A 22,362-nucleotide genomic window follows, 5' to 3' on the forward strand; every position below is an offset into this window, starting at 1 on the left:
CGCAGCTGTGTATGTGGCCCCCCTCCCCCCACCATGATTTTTTGGCGAGCGAGGGAGCTGGATGCCCAGCTGTCGCGACAGCCCCTCCTGCCGCCGCCGAGCTCAGTGCGCTGACCGGGCCTGCTCGACACAGGAACATGGAGCTCAAGGATAACACCGTCATTGTTGTCCTTGGTGCTTCTGGTGATCTGGCTAAGAAGAAGACCGTAAGAGCATCTCTCCCTCGCTCCTTCCGAAACTCCGTCGTGCTAACATTCCTTGCTCCGTCCAGTACCCTGCGCTGTTTGGACTGGTGAGCGCCCATCGCCAATGACTGAGAGAGCCCGGCGGCCGAGCCCGCGCGCGGCACGGACGTGATGAAGCTAACCTATGCGCAGTACCGGAACCAGTTCCTCCCCAAAGATGTCAAGATCGTCGGATACGCCCGCACAAAGATGGACCACGAGGAGTACGTACGGAGGATCAAGTCATACATGAAGACCCCCACCAAGGAGGTTGAGCAGCAGCTCGAGGAGTTCCTCGGTCTCTGCACCTACATCTCCGGCCAGTACGACAAGGACGAGTCTTTCCAGGCCCTCGACAAGCATCTCGAGAAGTTGGAGGGTGGCCGCTCCGAGACCAACCGCATCTTCTACATGGCCCTGCCTCCTAGTGTCTTCACCATCGTCTCCCAGCACCTGAAGAGGTGCTGCTACCCTACCAAGGGCATTGCCCGCGTCATTGTGCGTAGACATGTCTGCTGGGGATTTCATCCCCTGTGAATTCTGCCAGGGCTCCTGAAACTGACTCATCATTTGCAGATCGAGAAGCCGTTCGGAAAGGACCTCGCCAGCTCGCGCGAGCTCCAAAAGTCACTCGAGCCAGACTGGAAGGAGGAGGAGCTGTATCGTATCGACCACTACCTGGGTAAGGAGATGGTCAAGAACATTCTGATTCTCCGCTTCGGCAACTCGTTCCTGGGTGCGACATGGAACCGCCAACACATTGACAATGTTCAAATCACATTCAAGGAACCCTTCGGCACCGAAGGCCGGGGCGGCTACTTTGACGAGTTCGGCATCATTCGCGACGTGATGCAGAACCACCTGCTTCAGGTCCTTACCCTGCTAGCCATGGAGCGTCCCATCTCCTTCAACTCGGAGGATATCCGTGACGAGAAGGTCCGCGTGCTCCGTTCCATGCCCGCCATCGAGCCCAAGAACGTCATCATCGGCCAGTACGGCAAATCCCTGGACGGCAGCAAGCCTGCGTACAAGGAGGACGACACGGTTCCCCAGGACTCAAGGTGCCCCACCTTCTGCGCCCTCGTCGCCTACATTAAGAATGAGCGGTGGGACGGCGTGCCGTTCATTATGAAGGCCGGAAAGGCGCTCAACGAGCAGAAGACGGAGATTCGGATCCAGTTCAAGGATGTCACCTCGGGCATCTTCAAGGATATCCCCCGCAACGAGCTCGTCATGCGTATCCAGCCCAACGAGAGTGTCTACATCAAGATGAACTCGAAGCTGCCCGGTCTCAGCATGCAGACGGTTGTCACAGAGCTCGATCTGACCTACCGCCGCCGGTTCTCGGACCTGAAGATCCCAGAGGCCTACGAGTCTCTTGTGCTGGATTGCATCAAGGGGGATCACTCGAACTTTGTGCGTGACGACGAGCTAGATGCCAGCTGGCGCATCTTCACGCCTCTGCTGCACTACCTGGACGACAACAAGGAAATTATCCCGATGGAGTACCCCTATGGTGAGTCAGCGCCGAAGTTCTTCTTTTTTTTTTTATCTCTGGTGAAACAATGCGCTGACACGGAACTCCAGGATCCCGAGGCCCCGCGGTGCTGGATGACTTCACGGCGTCGTACGGCTACAAGTTTAGCGATGCTACCGGCTACCAGTGGCCAACAGCTTCGGCTGCGCAGCCCAACAAGTTGTAAGTTGCTGTCGTAAACACCACGCAGTTAATCGCTGGTATGATTTTCGAGGAAATCAAGTGCACACGGAGGACTGACGTGTGCTGCAGTTAAACTTTCGAAAACGACAGGCGTAATCCCAGGGACGAGGACTAAGCGCGGGGGAGAAGGAGGTGGCATTAGTTGATTCAACGTATTTGCAAGGATGACGACGGCGCAAAGCACGTCAGGCGAGTCAAATTTTCAATGGTCGGGCTAGTATTTGTACGGTCGGGTTGCTGTACCTCAAAAATTCTCATTATTTGATTGTCGCATACGGAATGTGGCCTAGGACGGGTATATAGAGCAATGTTATTTCGGCCAGGTCCTGGGGACATGGTGCTTGCTTCATGAATACAATTTCTGTGGACGAGTGAAGAGCATGTTCGGAGATGTCCTGAGATATACCTACCAATTCATACGCATTAACGAGCAGGGAGGGGCGTAGTTCTTTTGTTGACTGGTTCCTTTGTGCTTTTTGTCCCTGTGCACTGACTGGGTCACTGGTGGTGCTAGTGCTGGTGGTCTGTGGTGGGCTGACTGGTGGTGAGTTTAGACTTTGGAGTTTGTTGGAGTTTGGATTTGGGATGGTGAGCAACGCCACTTCGCCAATGGCGATGCAGCGATCTGTGGCTGAAATGCACCGGGTGGCCCGTGCACAGGTACTTAATAAAGCCTCACATGACCAGCCGGTGGACAAGTCGCCTGCCCAAAACAGAGGTGGCAGAAGGAGTGGCTCACTGACTGGCTCGCCGGTCCGCTGTTTCGAGACTTCCCTGGCAGGTCTGAGGTTGGGGCGCTGAAGCTTCGTTTTCTGAGCATCCTCGCCCTGGGCGCTGCACATGTTTTCCGCCTTTTCGCTCCTCTACTCCTCTGCTCCTCTGCTCCTCCGCTCCTCCGCTCCTCCATACATCTCGCCCACGCCCTGCGCAAAACACACGACCTTTGTGCAACCATCGCCCACCTACACTGCGTCAATCCTCCCTGCCGTCCCTCTCGAACCGTTTGCCCGTATCCGAGGCTCACCCTGCCGCCCCGTCGCGTCTCGCTGATCGCATCGTCAGCTCCCCAAAGCTTCAAATCCACCTTGGCCGGCCACCTACGACGAGCAGCAACAGGGAGGGCTTCTGCGGTAGACGAGACGTCGCATAGCCTGGATAGCCCTTTTTTTTTTGCCGCCAAGGCGGTTGCGGCGTGTTTCCTGGGAACGAATCCCTCTCTGCACGCTGCGCTCGGTTTTTCCCGACAGCCATCGACACGCCTCCGACCTATCGAGCGAATCATCATCCGCATCGCTCTCTCCATGATCGGCAAGGGTCGCTTCGAAGCACGACGAGCCACGTCTGCTGCGCCGTGAGGTGCCGCAGGAGACGTCCACAAGCCTCGCTGCGTCCGCCCTGTCATGCCTGTGATGCCGGCCGTTGTCACCATGGACAATGGCGGCCAGGATGGCGCGCGTAGCGACCATGACCGAGATCCCAAGGCCAACGGCGTCAATGGCGCCGTGCCCCAGGGTCCAACCAAGGAGGCCAGGGAGGGGACCGTCATGGCTCCCCCTGGCGCCGCCGCCCCGGCGCAATCAGTCGATCGCTCCCTCGAACCGCGGGCCCCGAGAATGAACGACTTGCCCGACGAGATTGTCCACATCACAGAGGGCTTCGTCCCCCTGTCGCTCCTCCTGACGCGACTGGCCCAGACGACGCACAACCAGCTCCAGGACAAGATCGCCGAGCTGGCCAAGATGCCGCTCCCCCCCACTGCTGTCAATGGGAACTCGGCTCACCCGGCCGCCGACGACTCGTCCAATGAGAACATGAGGAAGAAGGCGACGCTGCTGAACTTCGCCCAGGAGATGCATGGGAAATGGGTCAAGGCCTTGGTCATCGCCGAGTGGAGTAGGAAGGCCGAGAGTGTCAGCAAGCTCATTGACCTGAAATGGCATATCGATCAGCAGCGCATACTATACGACACCATGCTGGACCAGATTGTCCACGTCAAGAGGGATCTGACGTTTGCGCGGATGCCCAGCCCGGACCTCAAGACGGCGCTCCAGGTCCTATCCACAGGGTCAGCACCGTGGATGCCCGACGTAAGTGTTTATTTGTGGGGAGTGGAGTAGCTTGGACCCTGCCTCGTACTAAAATACATTCGAACAGCTCCAGTACATCGAGCCACCGCCTCTCGATGTCGAAGACCAGCTCAAATGGATGAACGACCTAAACACTCTATTATCTCTACGCCTCAACCTCGACGAATTCGACAAGATCCCCCCGCAGTTCAAAAACTACGAGATCGATTCGGGCCGGGTGACCTTCAGGGTCGACGGTGAATTCGAGGTCGACCTGACCATTGCAGACGACGACTTTGACAAGCAGTTCTGGTTCATCGACTTTCGGTTCTCATTCAGCCCCGCGGCGGCCACCATCCCAGAGTCCCTAAGAGGATACCTGGAAAGTTGCGTCAATGGCGCCCTGGCAAAGGACGGCCTCACGGGCTGCTACCAGTTCCTACACGAGTTCGTCCTGACCTGCAAGATCAACGAGCTCAAGCGCCAGACCCTGCAGCTGAGCAAGGCCGCCTGGACAGGGACATTGAAGGTCGAACCCCTGCATCGGGCATTGGCCATCCAGTACTGGACTTCCCGGGTGCCGCCCACGAGCCCGAAGAGCTGGGTTCTGGTTGCTGTCAACAGTGGCAGCAAACAAAAGGCTTCCGGCGGCGTGAAGCCCGCCAGCTTCCTGGAAGTGAAGTGGTACCGGGATAACAAGGTGGTTGCGGATGTCAATGTGGTCCTCGACCTTGAGAATCTCTCTGCAGAGACACTCCTGCGAGATGTCATCGGACACCACATTGGGTTCATTCTGCGTGGTATCCATGACAAACTACTAGGGACACCACGATTCAAGGACCGCGAGCTCCATTTAGCTCTCGACATCTCACACAACGATCCGGCCGAGTCGCGCTTAACAGCGCAAATAACACATTCGACAAACGTCTCATTACTGATAGAAACAAAAACCGGGGTATTCGCCATCAGACCAAACTCCAAGTTCACGATCCAGCAGGAGCACAACCTCAACAACGGTACAAACCAAATCGAAGGGGGCTTTGTGTGCCTCGAGGATGTCCGTTGCGCCTACATGGTGGACGAAATCAGCCGGCGGTCTATCTCGATGGGGTGGGTCGTCACGCGTCCCGCGCTCAAGGATGACGAGGTCAGGTCAATGACCAAGATCCGTGACTGGACGCGGATGATGTGGCTCCAGAGAAAGGGCTGGTCGGCAGGCTGGTCTTTGGTGGTTGTCCTTGGCTTAAGCGGCGATGAGTGGTGGCTCGTCGAAACGTAAGTTCACATCTTGTAAGAGTGCCGTCTATCGGTACATGGCCGCTAACGGGATACATAGGAGCCCCGAAGTTGCAAGCCGCCCTCAGCGGTTCCAACTCAAGCTGCCTCTTAGCAAAGGAGCCCCCAGCTTCTCAGAAAAGTTCTGGCATCGACTGACCGTCTTCACGACGGCCACGATATCACAATCCATCGACTTACGAGTGCTGTACAAACAGCACATTAAAAACCGTATAAGCGAGACACTAAACCAGCCGGCCCGCTCTATGAGGTTACCAGCCATCGACATTGCCCTCTCTGACGTATTACCAACCATGGTCTACGATACTGCGGAAGAAGATCAGGACCACGCAGCCCGCATCGCGGTGTTGGGTGAATCAGCCCAGAGTCCAGCGCCACAACAACAACAACAACAACAAACCACCACCACCACCACCACACCTCTCGCTATCCGGCAGCCCTGGGCGAAGGATATTATCACTTTGCGGTTCAAGACGGTGCAAGCCCCGGCACGGGTGCCAGCCGCTGAGGACGAGGATGCTGCGGCGCAACGCTTGATGTGCGTCTCCGAGGCCATTGTCAAAGTGCACAACCCCTCGAAGCTCGCCAGCCTCCGGGGACGGGTCGACCGGAATGTCTTCTACGACGCCCGCAAGGGCGAGTTTCATCTGCTCATGCGCCATCCCTTGGGCGAGCCGACGCTCCACGTCCTCAGGTCGCGCATCGTCGCCATCGGCCGATTCGTCTGCTTCCTGGAAGCACTCGAGAAGTCCAAGGACACCATCCAGAGTGAACATGTGTCACTGCGGGGCGTCTCCTTTTTCTACGGTGAGAAGCACCCGGATGTGGCGGTCGGGGCTGCGGGAGAATCAACCCAGCGATGGCGCGTGGTGCTCGATCTCTCCAAGGATGAGGTGAACGTGGAGCTCGATAAGGGGAACCCTCACCTCCGCGTCGTCGACCTCATGAAGAGACTTGTCAACCTCGACGGCGGCATCCGCGCGCTCATGTTGTGGCTCCCGAACTCGCTGCTCACCATGAAGGCCATCGACACCATCGAGACCAGCTGGGAGGATCTTGAAGCCAGGGGCCAGGGCCGGGTCGAGTTCGCCATTAAGACGGTGGACTGGATGGGCATACACTACACCGTCAGGGACAACAAATCCCCCGGTGGTCCCACCTGGCGGCAGCTGAGGCTGGAGGCCAGGATAAAGATTCGCCACAACGAGGCCTGGTGGCACATATGGCGCCCGAACAACTACGACGGCAGCAATGGCAACAACCACAACGGCAACGGCAATAATAGCAACGCTCCCAGGGACGCGTTCGACGCCGCGCTCAAGCATGTATGGGACGGCCGGGGCAGGGGATGGCAGGGACTCGGCACGAGCGCCGCGGGTAAGACCTCGGGCGGCGCGGCGGTGATGCTGCAGAAGGTAGATGAGGTTGTCAGGGGTCTGGTCAAGCGCCTCAATAGTGACGAGGGCGTCCCGCAGGGCCAGCAACAACCACTGCAGCAGCAGAACGGCCAGTTCAAGACCGGCAAGGGGCCGGAGCAGGCCATTGAGATAGTATAAGTGATATTCACAAAAGGGGGCCTAGGAATGCGCGCGCTCCCATCGTCGTTTATCCATGTTAGTAGTTTTTAAAGTCTCGGGGTTCCAGCGAAGATAGAAACGGTAGTGGTGGGCTTCTTGCGGATTCCTGTTTACCATGATACCTCCTCGAATACAAAACGATGAATTAGTTACACTCTTACTGGTTACATATATGTGCCTAGTACTCCGTAATGTTCGTCTAGATTCTAATACTAACTAGACAGGCCCTCTTTTGTTTTTTTGTCCCTCACTGTTCCAGTCGCTCCATGCCCTATATTCAGCCCTCCATTCGCCTTTAAAACACGTACAGCAACAGAATAGTTGTTTTTACAGAAGAAGAATATCTAGGATGGCGGGGGCCGTTTTGTTCTGGACATGTCCTCCATCTCCTCCTTGGTGACCTTGACGAGGTGGACCATCCTGGGCTCGAGGACCTCGGCGTCTACGTAGTCCTCGAGGCCGTTGCTGAGGAAGTCCTCCCTGGCGACGGCCGAGGCGATGTCGTAGCCCGCGCGCGCGGCGGGCACGACGCCGGGCTTGCCAAAGGAGCCGCCGACGGCGGCGAGGCGGTTCCCGAAGCGGCGCTCGAGCTGCTCGCTGAGCTTGGTGACGTTGGCGTTGTGGCCAACGAGGTGCTGAGGCAGGCAGTTAGGGGCGAGGCGGGATGTCGCGTAGCAGGGCGTGTCGCGGGGGACGCCCAGGTGGCGCTCGAGGACGGCCTTGGCCTGCTCGATGGCCTGGCCCTCGGAGGGGGGGTCCATCCCCTCGTAGTAGTGGCCGCCCAGGAGGACGAAAACCTTGGTACCCGGCTCGCTGCCGCCTGGGCCGGCGTCGCCGATGCCCACGTGCGAGTCGAAGAAGACGCCGAGGGCGCGCTCGGGGTTGTCCTCGTAGGGGGCGGTGCTGGGGATGAGGTATCCCAGGCCCTTGGGCACGACGTCCTCGAACGGGTACCAGATGTTGACGGTCATGATGGTGGCGGCGGGGAACGAGGCGAGCTGGGGGAGTTTGTTGCTGGTGATCTTGGCGAGCTGATGCGCCGGCAGGGCGGATATGACCTTGTCGTAGGACTCGACCTTGTTTTTCGAGTCTGTGACCTATACAGTGAGTTGCAAGTTAGCACAGAGCCATCGCTATGTGTTCAGTTGAAGCCCAGCTCCAAGGGGAATCTCACCATGACCTCCTCCGTGGTGCTGTTGTAGGACAAGTCCTTGACAGGGTCACCCAGTCTTATTTCGACGTTGGAGGCGGAGCCCAGCGAGTCGGCCAGAGCCAGCGGCAGGGAGTCGAGACCATGCTTCCCAAAGAATAGTTGCCTCCCAGTAAATCCTCCCTCATAATCGTGCTTGTTCCTGTCCTCGTTGATGAAGTTGTTCAGAAAGCGCCATTCCTTGGCCCTGAGGATCTCACTGTTGGGCTGGAACGGTGTGCGGAACTTGGTCCCCAGCACGCTGAGGGCGCTGAGCTTGTGGATGTCGCCCCCCCAGATGCCGTGCATCATGGCGGACAGCGGGGTCTCCAACTTCGGAGTCTTGAAGAGCCTGTCGGCCCATTCAGCGAGCGACATGTCGTGCGTGGGAGGCTCGTAGCCGATCCCGATGACCGCGTGGAGGAAGTAGTAGAAGAGGGCCGACGGCCCAACCTCCCAGACGAGCGGGTTCTGGAGCAGCTCAACCAGGTTGGCGGATGTCGGCGCAGGCACGAGGCTCTTGTTGTGATATATGAACCGCGGGATGTGCTCGTTGCCGTTGGTCCTGGGGAGCGCCGTGTTGAGGATCTATAGAGCGAACAGGCGAGTCAGTAGGTGTTCCTCATGATATCGGGAGGGTTGCCGGAGCATCAAAGCAGTTCAGTTGACTGACAAGATCAAACATGACGAGCTTGTCATTAGAGTCGTTGCCGCCCCCTGTGGACATCATCCTAGGCCCCCGCTCAAAGAGCACCTCGCTCTTGACACCGCCCACGTCGACAGGCACCCTCTCAGATCGAAGCCATCCTCCCACGCGTGAATCCCCCTCGTACAAGACAATCCTGCTGCCCGGCGGCAAATCCTGGGACAGGTAATGCGCCGCCGTCAGGCCCGTAACGCCACCACCGATGATGGCCACCTTGGGGGGGTTCTTGGGCAGGTTCCTAGCAGGCTCGTTGCCCTCGGTGAAGTCGCGGCGCAGGACGGGGTCCCGCTGCTGGAGCTTTCCGCCGACATAGGTGTACACCGTCCTGCGGGCATCGCAGGAGGGAGCGCGTCGTGGCGGTCTTGCTGGCCGTTGTCGTGGGGAGCAGGCGTCGCGAGCGGTGCTAAGGGCCCTCGTTCCCCGAGGTCGGCGCGAAAGACAGCTGGTGGCATGGGCCCGGCACGAGCTCAGCAGAGCCGCGCAGGCATCTTCTGCGCGCCTGCAGCTCATTGCGGTATGTCAATGGGCGGCTGGGCGGCTGGGCGGTGGTCGGGTGAAGAGGATGAAGGTGGGACGGTGTCGCCATCGTCAGGAGAGGACGTGTCGTGCACTTGGACCGAGTCAAAGGTACGTACCCTGGATCACCACCAACACCCTCTTCGAGTGCATGCAACCACCCAAGGGATGATATCATCTTCTCCCGGTTATCCTAGCCCTCTCTAATAATTATCATTACTGCGCTCACTAGGTCACAGGCACGGGCACGGGCACAGGGTTGCCATCTTGGTGGGAGCAACGAACAGGACGTGCTTGGTATTACATTGTCCCGTCGCGACACGCTGGGGTCATCCAAAGCGGCCGTCTATCTGAATACGAATCCCCCAGGTGAAGATGCCCATGGCAAGAGATATATAGATTGCCTCTCAACGGGCTCCGTAGCCCGATGTGAAATCGCTCCCAAAAAACGCCTCATGCCCTGCCATCGTCGCAACAAAAAAACAGATGGCTTGACCGTATCATACATGATATCCTCATACACATGTTTCCTCCGCCCAGGTCCTGTTCCAATCTATGTCTGTCCCCGTGTCCCTGTGTCTCTGTGTCCCTTGCGTCCCCGTGTGTGTGTCCTGGACTCTCAACCAATGACCTCGGCATCCTGCACAGCCGAGTCCTGGTTCATCTCGTCGCCCTCGGGCTTGACCAGCTCCTCGTTGCCTCCCTCCCCGATAAACTTCCTGTCACTCACGTGCTCCTTGGCCGAGTCCGCAGTCCAGACCTTATCCTTGAAACCTCCCTGCTGGCCCTCTTCGTGCATGAACGCACACTTGGGGTTCAGGCACGGGTTGAACCTGCACTTGGTCTTGACGTGAGTGAACTTGCAATTGGGCGTCGTGCAGTCTGCGCCGTTGCGGCAGAGCGGCATCGACGGGTGCTTGAACGGGCATCGTGGGTTCTGGCAGTTGGGGAAGAACTTGCAGTCCTGCTCGCCCTGGTGCGCAAGCTTGGTGGCCGGCGAAGGATGGCGTCCCACGCACTTGTGGTTCTTGCAAGCAGCGCCGAAGCTGCACACGTCGCTGACATCGACAGTCACCCCACGAGGCGCCGCCGGCGACTGGTGCGCAAACTTGCACTCCCGGTTGGTGCAGTTCAGGTTGTACTTGCACACCGTGTCCTCAGGGTTCAGCGGCTCCCGGTTCTCGCCGCCCATGTCGACATCCCCGCCCTCGCCGCCGCCGCCACCGCCAGCTCCCTGGTTGCCGCCGTCTATCCTGCCGTGGGGATGGCCGTGACCCCGACCCCGGTGGTTTCTGTGGTGTGGGTCGTGGATCCGGTCACCTAGGGGCTTGCCTCCTCGCCCGCGTCCTCCTCCGTTGCCGTTCATGAGTTGTTGTGATAGCTGCATCATCATCTGGTTCTGCTGCTCTAGGATGGCGTAGACGTCCATCTGGTTGGGCTGTTGGCCGTGCATCATCATGTTTTGGAGATTGGGCACGCCGCCCAGCCCGTGCTGGATGTTGGCAAGCATGCGGTTGTTTCCGCGGCCGCCTCGCATTCCTCCTCGGGGTCCGGTCGGGGGAGTTCGTCCGTGGCTGTTGATTCGTTCGCCTCCCGTCGCGCCTCGCACCCGATGCAACACCGAGTCGCTTGACCGGTCCATGGCCTTGGACATCTGGCCTAGCATGCGCTTTTCTCGGGCGCCTCCTCGCATGTTGTTGCCATTCCGCATTGAGCGCGGGGCTGTGGGTCTGTCTTTGGTTAGCATCTACTAGCTACTAAAGGGCGGGGATCAAGAGACAAGGCAAACATACATGTTGAGGTCCGAAGCATCCGCCGATCCCATATCCATATCCATTTCACCAGTGGCGCCTTGGGGAGCGCCGGGCATGCTGTGTTCACCGGTGGTCGCCCCACCATTCATCTGGCCGTTCAGGATCTCGATCTGATCGAAGAGCCATTTGGCAAACTCGTGGGATGAGGAGTCTTCCGGGGCAAGGTTGAGCAGGTCGCGTGATAGCTCTTGAGCAATCTCATCTTGGGTCTTTCCGTTGACAAGCATCAGGATGATGTACTCGGCCAGGGCAGAATCGTTCTCGTCGCCTGCCCACCCGGCCTCCACGAGCTTGGGTTGGATGGCGACATTAAGCGCATTCGCCAAAGGCGTGTTGAGGCTGACCTCGACAGGCATGATCGCGTTGTCGAGACGGCAGGTTCGATGACGAACGTTGCGAGGTGTTGCGGGATCCGGAAAGCGCGAGAAGTTGCCGTTCGTGGCGCGTGGTAACAAAGGGGCTAGATGGACTCGGGAGAGTCGCCCGTGTGGTAAAAATCGATCGCCAACGGCGTTAGGGGCCTCTCGTATGATATGAGCGATCGCAACAGTCGGTGGGATGAGAAATTGACGACAATGTTATGCCAGCAGAACAACAAACGTCGCGTGGGGAGTTTAAGTTGGGAAAGCTTTGCCTCACCACCCAGGCGCCCAGTTGTCGAGAAAGATGGGTCCGTGATACCACGTGACTCACTTCGTCATTCCAGCGAAGGCTCGAGGCCCAAGCTGGCTTTGTTGGAGTCGGCTTTGTCGATGAGGCTTAGTGGGTGGACACTGCCCACTGTCTTTGTGAGTAAACGGGGTACTGTGGGTATTTCTAATCGTGTCTAGTTATCTATTCATATCCCATTGTGACTTTCAGAGTCGCCTCCGGTGCCGTATATAGTAGAATGTCATGGACCTTCATCGGACGTCGCTTGCTTAGATAATTGTCACGTGATAACTACTGGCTTGGAATAGTTAGTCAGCATTCATATGTGCGGACTTCTATCTGCAGCCACAGCGCCACAATTGCGAAGAGATGTAGCGCCACACTGCGATGGTGACTCGCAATTGTGCTCACTAACTAGGGTGGTCAGACATCTGAGCTTAAAATTGACCTCATCGAGTCATCCTCGCGCGGCAAGGCCAGAAACGGTAATCATGGGATCCCTACGGCGCTCAATTGGGACACGTCCCTTTCCATGACGGACGGACCTTGTTCACTCATCAGCCTTCAACCCCGGCCAGTCCTGATACTCACGTGGACCGTGGTACGGATACTAGCGGTGTCGTTACCTGTGCCACCTGTGAGCCCGCTTTCATTTTCACTAGCATTCAAGTCTGTCAATGGGCGGCCACTGGCCTGGCCCGTGCTGGAGCATGTGGACGGAGTGGCGGACGCTGGTGTTGAACCGAGGATCCGGTCCAGGGTGACCCCAGCGGACTCGAACCAGTCTCCAACGGACTCGAGGTGTCTCCAGACTGGCGGAAACCCCCGGTGGTTCGACTTCCCCGCAGTCGCTGGGGGCGGCCCCATGGCCCCCATCAAGCCCCACGAACGAGTTTCGACGAGATCGAGGGGGTGCATTATTAGCTGCGGTATTACGCGCCAACCCCCTTCTGAGTATCCAAGTCGTGGTCGAGGATGGGGCAAGGAGGGCGACTCCCCCCATCGTCTGGTGGGTTGATGTCATGTACCTGCTCGCTGGACACAGTGGTCGCTAGTACACAGTAGTTACCGTGGCATGACGCGATCTCAGACTCCGGGCGGTGCCCGGCAGTCAGTCCCAGAGCTCCCCGGGACACTGCCTAGTACTAACTAGTAACTGCTAGTAATACCTGAAATGCCCAGACTGCCAGCCTCCGTACCAGGTAGTTTACCCCGCCAGAGCGAACCCCTCCCCCCCTGGGGCCCTGTGTTGCGAAGTGCAGATCGTGGCCATCAGTGCATCGCTCCAAGGTTCTTTCAACACGGGGGCTGCTATTGGCCAGGGGCCTAGCCCCAGGGCGCCCAGCACCCTCAGCGTCATGCCTAGGTAAGTCGAAGTGCACCTCTCCAGGTAGGTAGGCAGGTACTGGGCACTAGTAGGTAGGCAAGCTCTCCCAGCACTATTATCACAAGGAAAATACACATGATCCGCCGGCGCAACGGGGGATCTCGACATGACAAGCCCGCCCATGCCTTGTCATCCATGCCCCTGTTACCCTCCGTGATATGTATGCACTATGCAGTACATATAGCTAGACGTGCGTCCCCTGGGCTAGCCTTGGTCACTGCTAAATATATTCCCATCCATTGTCAGGTACGTACATACCAAGTATACTCCGAATACCCTCCCCCACAGCCATGGCCTCTTGGACTTGACACCCATCTCACACAATGTCAACAGCAGGAACGGCACCATGGGGCTCGTTGAAACCGTCGCCGCCAACATTTCGTTCAAGTCGGTCGCCGCCTTTGCGGTCGCCGCGCTCTTCATCAACTATGTCGCTGGCCGCATCGATGAGCATGTGCGTATCAAGCGCCTAGGCAACTACGGAAGACAGTTCAGAGCCTATCTCCCGTTCGGTACATATTCCAGTTCCCTTGATTCTCTCCAGGAATGACTTTGTTTCTGACTGCCTGGCCTAGGCATCGACCTCGTTATCGGTGCTGTCAAGACAGCCATGGCCCATGGCAATCTCGAGTACTGGCGCGAATACTACTTCAAGGGCACCACCAACTGGACTGCCGAGCTTCGTATCCTCAACCAGCGCGTCATCTTCACTGCCGACACCGACAACATCAAGGCAATCCTGGCCATGCAGTTCTCCGACTATGGAAAGGGTGAACCCTTCCACACAGAGTGGTCCGACTTCCTCGGAGACAGCATCTTCACCACCGATGGCCCCCAGTGGCACGCCAGCCGCCAGCTGATCCGCCCCCAGTTCACCAAGGATCGTGTCAGCGACCTCTACTGCTTCGAATCCCACATGAAGACCCTCTTCCGGGCCATTGACAACGGCGGCCCCCTGAACGGTGAAGACCAAAAGGTCCAGACCGGCGCCGGCAGCGGCAGGGTCCTCGACATTAGCGAGCTCTTCTTCCGCTACACCCTTGATGTGACGACCGAGTTTCTCCTTGGCAAGGACACCAAGTCCCTCTCGTGAGCAGAGACCCCCTTTACCCTCACCCGAGCTTTGGTTGGCAAGTTGAGGAGACTGACAGAGAATTCGTCTCTAGGACTCCCGTAAATGAATTCGCCGATGCCTTCAACGAGGTCCAGCGAGTCCAGAGCATTGTTGCCCGCGCCTCCAAGGCTCGAAAGTTCATCCCCAAGGCTTCCTTCTGGAAGGGCCTGGATGTCATGAACAGCTTTATGAACTACTACATCCAGCGTGCCCTGCACCTCAGCCCAGATGAGCTCGAATCACAGACCAAGGGCGAAAAGGGCTACACCTTCTTGCACGCCCTCGCCGGCTTTACCCGCGACCCTAAGGTGCTACGCGATCAGCTCGTCGCAGTCCTGCTCGCTGGCCGTGACACGACTGCCTCAACTCTGTCGTGGGTCATCTACGAGCTCAGCCGCCACCCCCACGCCGTCACCAAGCTGCGCGAGGAGGTCCTCACCACCATCGGGCGCGACCGCACCCCAACCTACGAGCACCTCAAGAATATGCCCTACCTCAAGGCCGTCCTCAACGAGACCCTCCGCCTCTACCCCAGCGTGCCCTTCAACGTCCGCCTCGCCCTCAAGGACACGACCCTGCCCCGCGGCGGCGGCCCCGACGGCGACCAGCCCATCGCCGTCCTCAAGAACACCCCCATCGCCTACTCCACCCTCGTCATGCAGCGCCGCCAGGAGCTGTACCCGCCCATCTCCGAGGCCTCCCCTCACGCCGACACCTTCAGCCCCGAGCGCTGGTCCACCTGGCACCCCAAGCCCCACGAGTACATCCCCTTCAACGCGGGGCCCCGCATCTGCATCGGCCAGCAGTTCGCCCTCACCGAGATGAGCTACGTCCTGTGCCGCCTGTTCCAGCGCTTCGACCGCGTCGAGAGCCACATGTTCGAGATTGACGGCGGGAAGCCCCTGCTCAAGGCCGACATTGTCCTGTCCCCAGGCCAGGGCGTCAAGGTGGCCTTCTTCGACGCCAAGGACTGAACAAGGAGGGGAGGGAAGGGAAAGGAAGGAAGGAAGGCGTTGAATTTCTGGCGTGTGTCGAACTGTTGGTTTTGCGACGGGTTGTATATGAAAGTTACGAGTCTCCTCTTGATAAATTAGCCTCTTTGGTAGTACTATAGTATCGCTATCCTGGAAAAAAATATGAACACCCCCTTCATGCATCGTGTAAGCGCGCACCGAATCGCTTCATGTAGAAAAGACACAGTAACCCAACCAACCCCATTCACATATTCCTCCCCCGCTTTACTTCCTGCCGAAGCTGTCCCGCACGGCTCGGCCAAACCGGCTGATGGCCTCGCTCATGTTCTCGGCGCTGGCCGACGCAAACGTGGTGCGGAAGAAGAGGCCCGGGAGGGGCTTGTCCTTCTCGGTGAGGAACCAGGAGCCCCGGGCCACGAGAACGCCGCTTTCGATGCACGAGTTGAAGATCTCCTCCTCAATGTCGGCGATGGCGCGGGTGCCAGCGTCGGGGTGCTGCGTATGGTCCACCCGGAGCCACATCTGTGGTTTCTGTTAGCAATGACACTCTCGCTGTTGAAAGGAAGGAGAGAAGAAGAGATGAACTCAACAAGCGAGATGTTGGCGAGACTTACAAACATGCCGGCCGCGGGAGGCGTCCAGCTCACTAGGTCCTTGGGCAGATGCTCCTCGCAGGCAGCCAGCAGGCGGTCCCTCTTGCCTGTGTACTCGAGGCGCAGGTTCATGAGCCACTGGAGGTATCCCTCGTGGCCCCACGTCTCGTCGAGCAGCTTGTAGAGGAGGAGCTGGGAGAAGCCGCTGGGCCCCTGGCTGGCGACCTCCGCATGGCGCTGGTAGCGCTCGACAATCTGCTCCGAGGCGGTGATCCAGCCCAGCCGCGAGCCGGGGACGAGCACCTTGGACAGCGAGTCCATGCGCATGACGCGGCCGTCGACGTCCATGCTGACCAGAGAGGGGACAAGGGACGAGACGAACTCCTCAACGTTGGCTGGGGGAGTAGCTGGAGGCTGGCCGGGTCCTCGGTAGGGCTGCATCTGCAGGAAGTAGTAGGGCTCGTCCTCGAGGATGAAGAGGTCGTGCTTCTGGGCGACCTGGTAGATGGCCTTCCGGCGCTCGGGACCCTGGGTGGCGCCCGTGGGGTTCTGACCCGAGGGGACCGTGTACAGGAGGTGTGGCTTGCGGGCCCCACGGGCTTTGGCATCCCAGTTGGTCAGCATCTCGTCCATGGCCTCGGGGATGAGGCCCTCGTCGTCGATGGCGGCTCCAAAGGCCTTGACGCCCAGGGGCGCAATGGTCTCGAGGGCGGTGGAGAAGCTAAAGGCCTCGGTCAGAACTGAGTCCCCACGGTCCTTATCGAGGAACATCCTCAGGGCCTGCTCGAGGGCGCCGGTGCTGCCGACGGTCTGGCATACCCTCCAGTCCGCGTAGGGCGGCTTGCAGACAATCTCGGTGTGCTCGGTCAAGAAGCGGATCATCTGGGCGGAGCCGGTGGACTGGCCGTAGTTGAGGCCGATGGAGAGGTCGTAGACGCCGTCACGGTCGCGGACATCGTACTTGCCAATGGTGACCGTCTTGCCGGACTGGAGCGTGTCGGCCTCGCTGAAGTGTGGCGCCGTGGGGACCTTGATGCCGATCTCGGCGAAGGGGAAGACTTCGCTAGAGGGCAGGCCGCCTCCTAAGGAGATGAGGCCTGGCTTCTTGAGGTGCTTGGCTGCCTGCTTGAGGGTGCAGGGCTCTCGAGCCTTGCTCTCTCTGCTGAGGTGGTCTAGAGGGGTCAGTATCCGAAGAGAGAACTGAGGAGTGGGTGGTTCTCACTGTCCCATCGTTTCGCCTTGGGCATTCCCTCGGTCTTGACAGCAGAGTGTTAGCAGGGATCTAAGTGTTGGTTATCATGCTGACGCTCACCGAGCCCTTGAACATGTCGCTGTCGGAGGCGGCAGCGATGCCGGCCACCAGCTTGCCTGCCTGGGCGCGCCTGGCCATGATGGCATCGATGGCTCGCATGCCTCGACGGCTCTCATGATGGGCCTGTTTGGCAGCGGGTGCGGCCTCGGCGCTGGAGCAGTCGGCTGATTTGGTGTGCAGGCGGCTCTTGCGACATGGGCGGTAGGATGGACGACCCCATGGTGCGTATGAGGCCGAGGACACTAGGGGGCAGACGGTGATGGCCCGCACCCGGGAGGCCCTTGTGATGGGAAGCATGGCGTCCTACTTAATTACTAGGTACCTAGCAGTAGGTAAGGTAAGTCCTCAGGTGAGGGAGGGATGGTTGAGTCAAGTGTCAAGTGTGTATGAAGGAAGGTGCGAATGGATATCGTGGACGTTGTGTGTAAGCGCCCTCTGGCTGATAGTCCCTGATACTAGTCGCTGATAGTAGCTGATAGTGACCGTCCCTAACCGCATGTACCCACTACGGCCGGGAACCCCAAGGGCACCAAGGTCCCTATCGGCGGCAATCGGCCTTCGTCGGTGCTCCGGGCCCCCCACTTTTGTACCGCTCCCCTCATAAACTGTGGGGTTCTCCTCGTCACTGCTACTCGTCACCTACGCCCTAGGCGCGACGACTCGACGAGGAAGTCCATTCCGTACTTGACCTTTGCTACATGTTAGTACTTATCGCCGGTATTGTAAGACACGTCTCCTTTGGAAAGCCAAGTTGTAAGACTACGGCCATATGACCCCACCGCCGACACCGGCCTCTCCGGCTCTGTATTCGTAAGTAGTATCAGCGTTCCCAAGCTCTGTATCATTTTCGACGAACCTGGAAGTCGGCGTCGGTGTCTACCTAGGTAGAAATGTCTGTAAATATGTGTCTGCCCTCACCACACTTCGCACCAGGCCAGGCTCGTGACAGCTAGCCATTTATAAACTCCTTGATAAAGAAAAAAAAACCAAAAAAAAACCGTCGCGTCTCCCATCACCGACATGGCAGTTGTCCACAGGTCTGGGCGGCGACACTCACCAACATGGTAGCGCACACGGCCCAGGGCATGTACACTCCCATGATGCTGCGCATATCAGCCCCGAGCAAGAGCCCTGCCGCTACGCAAGCCCCTGCAAATGCTGCCAGAATGTCCCCCTGCCTCTCATCTCGATCTCGTCGACGATGGAGGAACGACGCTGCCGAGAATCCAAACACCACGTACGAGGCCAGGACGGGCCACTTCGGCGACGGCAAGGCTACCGACGACTCCGGCTAAGCAAGAGGCAATAGTCAGTCCTGAGCCATGCCATGCGTCTTGGGGAGGGGAAGGGGGCGTCCATATTGTACCCTAGATAGAATCCCTGCGCTTTGATGGGGATAGTATTGAGATATGGTCCACGAGGCAAGGCCCGCGGGCACGAGCTCTACCGAGTCCCAAAGCCCGTCCCGAATGCGTTGAGCACTGCTGCCTCTGTTGATGAGCATGCCATCGCAGCTAGACTTTTCCATTTATATGAAAGCTGATGCGAGACACAAGAGTCGGGCGCCAAAACTACCCGTATGTGAGTTATTGTTTTTTTTGCTCAGATAAATTCGGGAGAACTACCGATCTAAATAACTAAGCATCTAGGTGTATCCCATGAGCACTGAAAGAGGCCGATACCCAACCAAATACCCAAGGCGGCAGCAACATGCTTCCTGATTGGTACCTGGGTTGATTGGTTGTAATAGGTTCATGCCTGAAATATTAAGGTAGCCAGCCATCTGCCACATCCTGCGACGTGGTTTTTCCACTTTCCACTTGGTTTCGTCAATTACCAGTCGTCCAGTGCGCCTCGCGAGCCGTTCTTCGTGCATAGCGTCTCATGCATGTATTGATGCCCAAATTTGAGGTGAGGCGGATGATGTTGCTGCCTTCGTTCAGGCCCCATCTGCCAATCAATATGACTTCCGAGTTCAGCCTCAACTTCATCCGAACCACTGGTGTTCTTTGTGTTAGGCTGGCAAGGTGGCAAAGGGCTCAAAGGTCACACACCATCTTTAAAGCAGCCGCGCGTGTGAGGACTTGCGACTAGTTATACTTTGTACTTTAGATTCATAAATAGACCACTTGGGCCCGGGCAAGGCCACCAGCTCCGGGAATCACTTTCATTTCGCTGATGTTCCCTTTGTGACACCCTCAGCCCAAAGTACATACGTGCGAAGTTCCATCCAGCCTGCCTCCAACTAATAGTGCTCAGGATGTCCCTCTTCCACAACCTCCCCGGTGCCGTATGGCGTGCTTCCCAACATCTAGCAACCATCACGCCTGCTGCCAGTCTCTGGAGTTCTGGTATCGGTCTCGCGAGTTATCCAGAGGCCGGCAGTAGCATCTGGATCGCGTACGAAGCCACCCTGCTCCTCTCTAATCACATTCATGCATTACACTCGACGATTGCTAATGTTACCCAGTCTACTCGCCGTGCTCTTTATGTCAGTCGTTATATCGATCCTGACATATCATAGGGCATTTAGAAGGTTAGTTGAATCAGGCAAATTGGTCCGTGGATGTAGCAGAATTAATGTGGACATTCTAGGACGGACTTTGGCCGCACGGCTTTAATATTAGCCGCCTTCAATGCTGCTCGACTATTTTTTCAATCGACTCCTGATCTTTCCATGATCGATCGTCTGAAATCATTGGTCATTGATTATATCATGATGGTTTCGGCATTGGCAGCCGCCGTGGCCACAGCTACTCCCACCCCGCCGGACAGACTCCAACAGCCGGACAGGCCCCAACAGCCGGACAGGCCCCAGCAACCGGACAGGCCCCAGCAGCCGGACAGGCCCCAGCAACCGGACATGTCCCAAGGATACCAGACCATGAGTGTTCCTAATGCCGATGGTACGGATTCAGAGGACCTCAACCGCTATTTGGAGGATCTTGAAGCCCAGGATAACTGCCATGGGAATCTTCCGAGGAGTGATTCTATTGTCTTCAAACATATGTCTGGTCCCAAATCCCTTGTGTCAAGCCGGTCTGACATATCGGGAGAGAGTATTTCCTTAGCACCCGGAGATAACCCTTCGGATCCGTATAGGGATGCACAGCATATAAAGATCCTTAGACAAATCCACGAGATAGAGGTAATCCCGGAGACATGGACAGGGGATGACTCGTCTCTCCATCCAGATCCCAGTTCTGATGATTGAGCCAAGATCTGTTCTCATGAAAATGATGCTCTAGCCTTACCAGGTCAGACATCATCTAGATCTTCCTTCGGACTTTCTCTGTCTTGTCGGTGTTTTGATGGTACCGGATGTGCACAGGGATGCCGCAAGTCAGCATGGGCACATGGGTATCTGTTATACATGGGGAGGCGGTCCGGCTTTTCACTTTGTTTGGTCTCTGTCCTTGCTTCCTCAGGAACACCTAGCACGGATTAAGCGACTTTAAATTTTCGCCAGTACCCGTCATAGCCTTTGGGGGGGGCCACACTACCGAGGGGAACGCCCATTCCTTTTGGGCCGGCAGGTGGTAGGCATTCGAAGGAATCCAACTTGCTTCAAAATTCGGTACAGCCGACTCCGTTCTCATAATTTGAGATATACGTTCCAGGCTGACAAGTCGACAGTGTCGCAGCGCCAAAGCTCAGGGGGCGCATCCGCAAACAAGATTGGCGCAGGTACTTCTAATATACGTCTATCGTGTTAGGCGTCGACGAATATGCATTTCAACGATCTGCTGGCGAGCTAGGTGGTTGGAGGCTTCAGAATATACAATGGTGTCCCAGTGGCTATCCTGGGACTCTGTTCCAGTTGAAAAAAAAAAACTTAAAAGCGGAGAGCCGTCGCATATATTTATGCTCCTAGTACATTTCCTTCTCGTCGGACCATCGGAGCCAAGACTAGCCATATGGTATTGGGTGCGAGCTCCAAGGTAGCCTGTGGCTGCTTCACTTCCAGAGGCGCAATCCAACCTTCAAGGGCCTCAAGTTGCCCAGGGGCACTCCTGTCTTTGGTCTGTTGGGAAGGGCTCAGGAACTCTGTGACGGGAACACCAAGGAGGCGGGCAAGTTCGTTGGAATCCAACATTTGGGCGTGCAGTCCTCGAGCGTGGAGCCATTTCTCGTTGGCGACGGCTGCGTAGGCCGCAGCCCGCTGTCCAGGCGTTTTTGGCTTCTTCACGATGGCTCCAACTGCTGACGCGGGAAGTGCCAGGACCGTGCCAACCAAGCCAAACGCGAATGACAGCGGCAGGGAGATGACGCCGCCAATAGCCTCGCCAGCGGCACCGATCACATCGCCGCGCTTGACACTCTTGGCTATTCCCTTTCCAACGCCCTTTGTCTCGGCCAGGAGATCTTTGCCAAATCTCTTGGAATCTTCAGCAAGGTGCTTAGCCATGTCGCCAGCATGGCTGACGGCGCGCTCAGATACTTTGGCTGTCAAGAAAGCTGAGATGGTGTCCAAAAAGGAATGCCATGTGTCCTGTGTGATCCCATGACTGAGGAGGGACGGGGGGTAGATGGATAGGAAGGGGATTGCTGGGTCTGGCTTCAGCTGGGGGATTGCGATGGGCCTCTGATTACTAGGGCTCCCAGCCGGGGGTTCGTAGGGCGGCAGATCAGAGTTTGAGGGGAAGTTGAAAGGCGACGATACGGTTGGGGCAACGGCCTCACTAGACTCATATGCAGGAGGCGGTGGTTCGTCGGGGACAGCAGATGACGAGGGGCCGGCAGTAGGCTGGCTGCTGTCTTCGGCAGCCTCCTCGGCCTTGGACTTGCTGGCAGAGGCAGAGGCAGGAGGGTCGTTCTTCTCAGCCGTCATTGTTGGAACTGGTCAAAGGCAAGATGATGATGATGATCAGAAGATCGGTTGGGGATGACGAAGTTTTCTAGATTGGAATGAGGAAGTGACGTGTTCAAGTGCTTTCAGCTGAATCGGCTATCAGATGCCGGGACGTGGAAGGGTAGGAGCGAAGCGGGGCAACAACCTGACAACTCAAGATGAGGTGAGATTCAGTTCTCTATTTCTGTTATCGTACTCCGTCCGTACTCGTAGTAGCTTTGAGGCCAGTACCGGATAATACGTACAAAGGCTGTACAAGTATAGGTATCGGATGGGCACTTTCCGAACATTTCGGTGCATGCACACCGTGCTACCTTCTGACCTACTTACTCTCATGTCGTAAAAAGGGATGCATAGGTTGTCGGGAGTTT

The 22,362-nt window shown here is 57.5% G+C and overlaps 8 protein-coding genes across 8 annotated transcripts; 4 read left to right on the forward strand and 4 right to left on the reverse strand.

Annotated features, from left to right (window-relative positions):
- Positions 1–137: 137 nt before the first annotated feature.
- Positions 138–1,927, forward strand: ZWF1 (glucose-6-phosphate dehydrogenase; the record flags this gene model as incomplete). Its single annotated transcript, XM_083189812.1, has 5 exons — positions 138–206; positions 272–292; positions 378–722; positions 801–1,740; positions 1,812–1,927. The coding sequence occupies 5 exons, from the start codon at positions 138–140 to the stop codon at positions 1,925–1,927; spliced, it is 1,491 nt and encodes a 496-aa protein (XP_083053671.1).
- Positions 1,928–3,344: 1,417 nt separating this feature from the next.
- On the forward strand, positions 3,345–6,862 carry RGR1 (mediator complex subunit MED14-domain-containing protein; the record flags this gene model as incomplete). Its single annotated transcript, XM_083189813.1, has 3 exons — positions 3,345–4,031; positions 4,099–5,285; positions 5,347–6,862. The coding sequence occupies 3 exons, from the start codon at positions 3,345–3,347 to the stop codon at positions 6,860–6,862; spliced, it is 3,390 nt and encodes a 1,129-aa protein (XP_083053672.1).
- Positions 6,863–7,227: 365 nt separating this feature from the next.
- On the reverse strand, positions 7,228–9,288 carry HEM14 (oxygen-dependent protoporphyrinogen oxidase; the record flags this gene model as incomplete). Its single annotated transcript, XM_083189814.1, has 3 exons — positions 7,228–7,980; positions 8,058–8,660; positions 8,746–9,288. The coding sequence occupies 3 exons, from the start codon at positions 9,286–9,288 to the stop codon at positions 7,228–7,230; spliced, it is 1,899 nt and encodes a 632-aa protein (XP_083053673.1).
- Positions 9,289–9,913: 625 nt separating this feature from the next.
- ACO1O0_000316 (zinc finger CCCH domain-containing protein) lies at positions 9,914–11,464 on the reverse strand (the record flags this gene model as incomplete). Its single annotated transcript, XM_083189815.1, has 2 exons — positions 9,914–11,024; positions 11,088–11,464. 2 exons carry the CDS (start codon positions 11,462–11,464, stop codon positions 9,914–9,916), a joined length of 1,488 nt encoding a protein of 495 aa, XP_083053674.1.
- Positions 11,465–13,492: 2,028 nt separating this feature from the next.
- ACO1O0_000317 (cytochrome P450) lies at positions 13,493–15,234 on the forward strand (the record flags this gene model as incomplete). Its single annotated transcript, XM_083189816.1, has 3 exons — positions 13,493–13,658; positions 13,722–14,235; positions 14,313–15,234. 3 exons carry the CDS (start codon positions 13,493–13,495, stop codon positions 15,232–15,234), a joined length of 1,602 nt encoding a protein of 533 aa, XP_083053675.1.
- Positions 15,235–15,498: 264 nt separating this feature from the next.
- ARO8_1 (pyridoxal phosphate-dependent transferase) lies at positions 15,499–17,217 on the reverse strand (the record flags this gene model as incomplete). Its single annotated transcript, XM_083189817.1, has 4 exons — positions 15,499–15,756; positions 15,849–16,999; positions 17,050–17,083; positions 17,140–17,217. 4 exons carry the CDS (start codon positions 17,215–17,217, stop codon positions 15,499–15,501), a joined length of 1,521 nt encoding a protein of 506 aa, XP_083053676.1.
- Positions 17,218–18,200: 983 nt separating this feature from the next.
- Positions 18,201–18,434, forward strand: ACO1O0_000319 (uncharacterized protein; the record flags this gene model as incomplete). The annotated part of the gene is made up of 1 exon (XM_083189818.1): positions 18,201–18,434. One exon carries the CDS (start codon positions 18,201–18,203, stop codon positions 18,432–18,434), a length of 234 nt encoding a protein of 77 aa, XP_083053677.1.
- Positions 18,435–21,001: 2,567 nt separating this feature from the next.
- ACO1O0_000320 (uncharacterized protein) lies at positions 21,002–21,970 on the reverse strand (the record flags this gene model as incomplete). The annotated part of the gene is made up of 1 exon (XM_083189819.1): positions 21,002–21,970. One exon carries the CDS (start codon positions 21,968–21,970, stop codon positions 21,002–21,004), a length of 969 nt encoding a protein of 322 aa, XP_083053678.1.
- Positions 21,971–22,362: the final 392 nt, after the last annotated feature.

Source organism: Amphichorda felina, assembly GCF_050947745.1.
Source record: "Amphichorda felina strain 45539 chromosome Unknown scaffold_1, whole genome shotgun sequence".
NCBI lineage: Eukaryota > Fungi > Ascomycota > Sordariomycetes > Hypocreales > Bionectriaceae > Amphichorda > Amphichorda felina.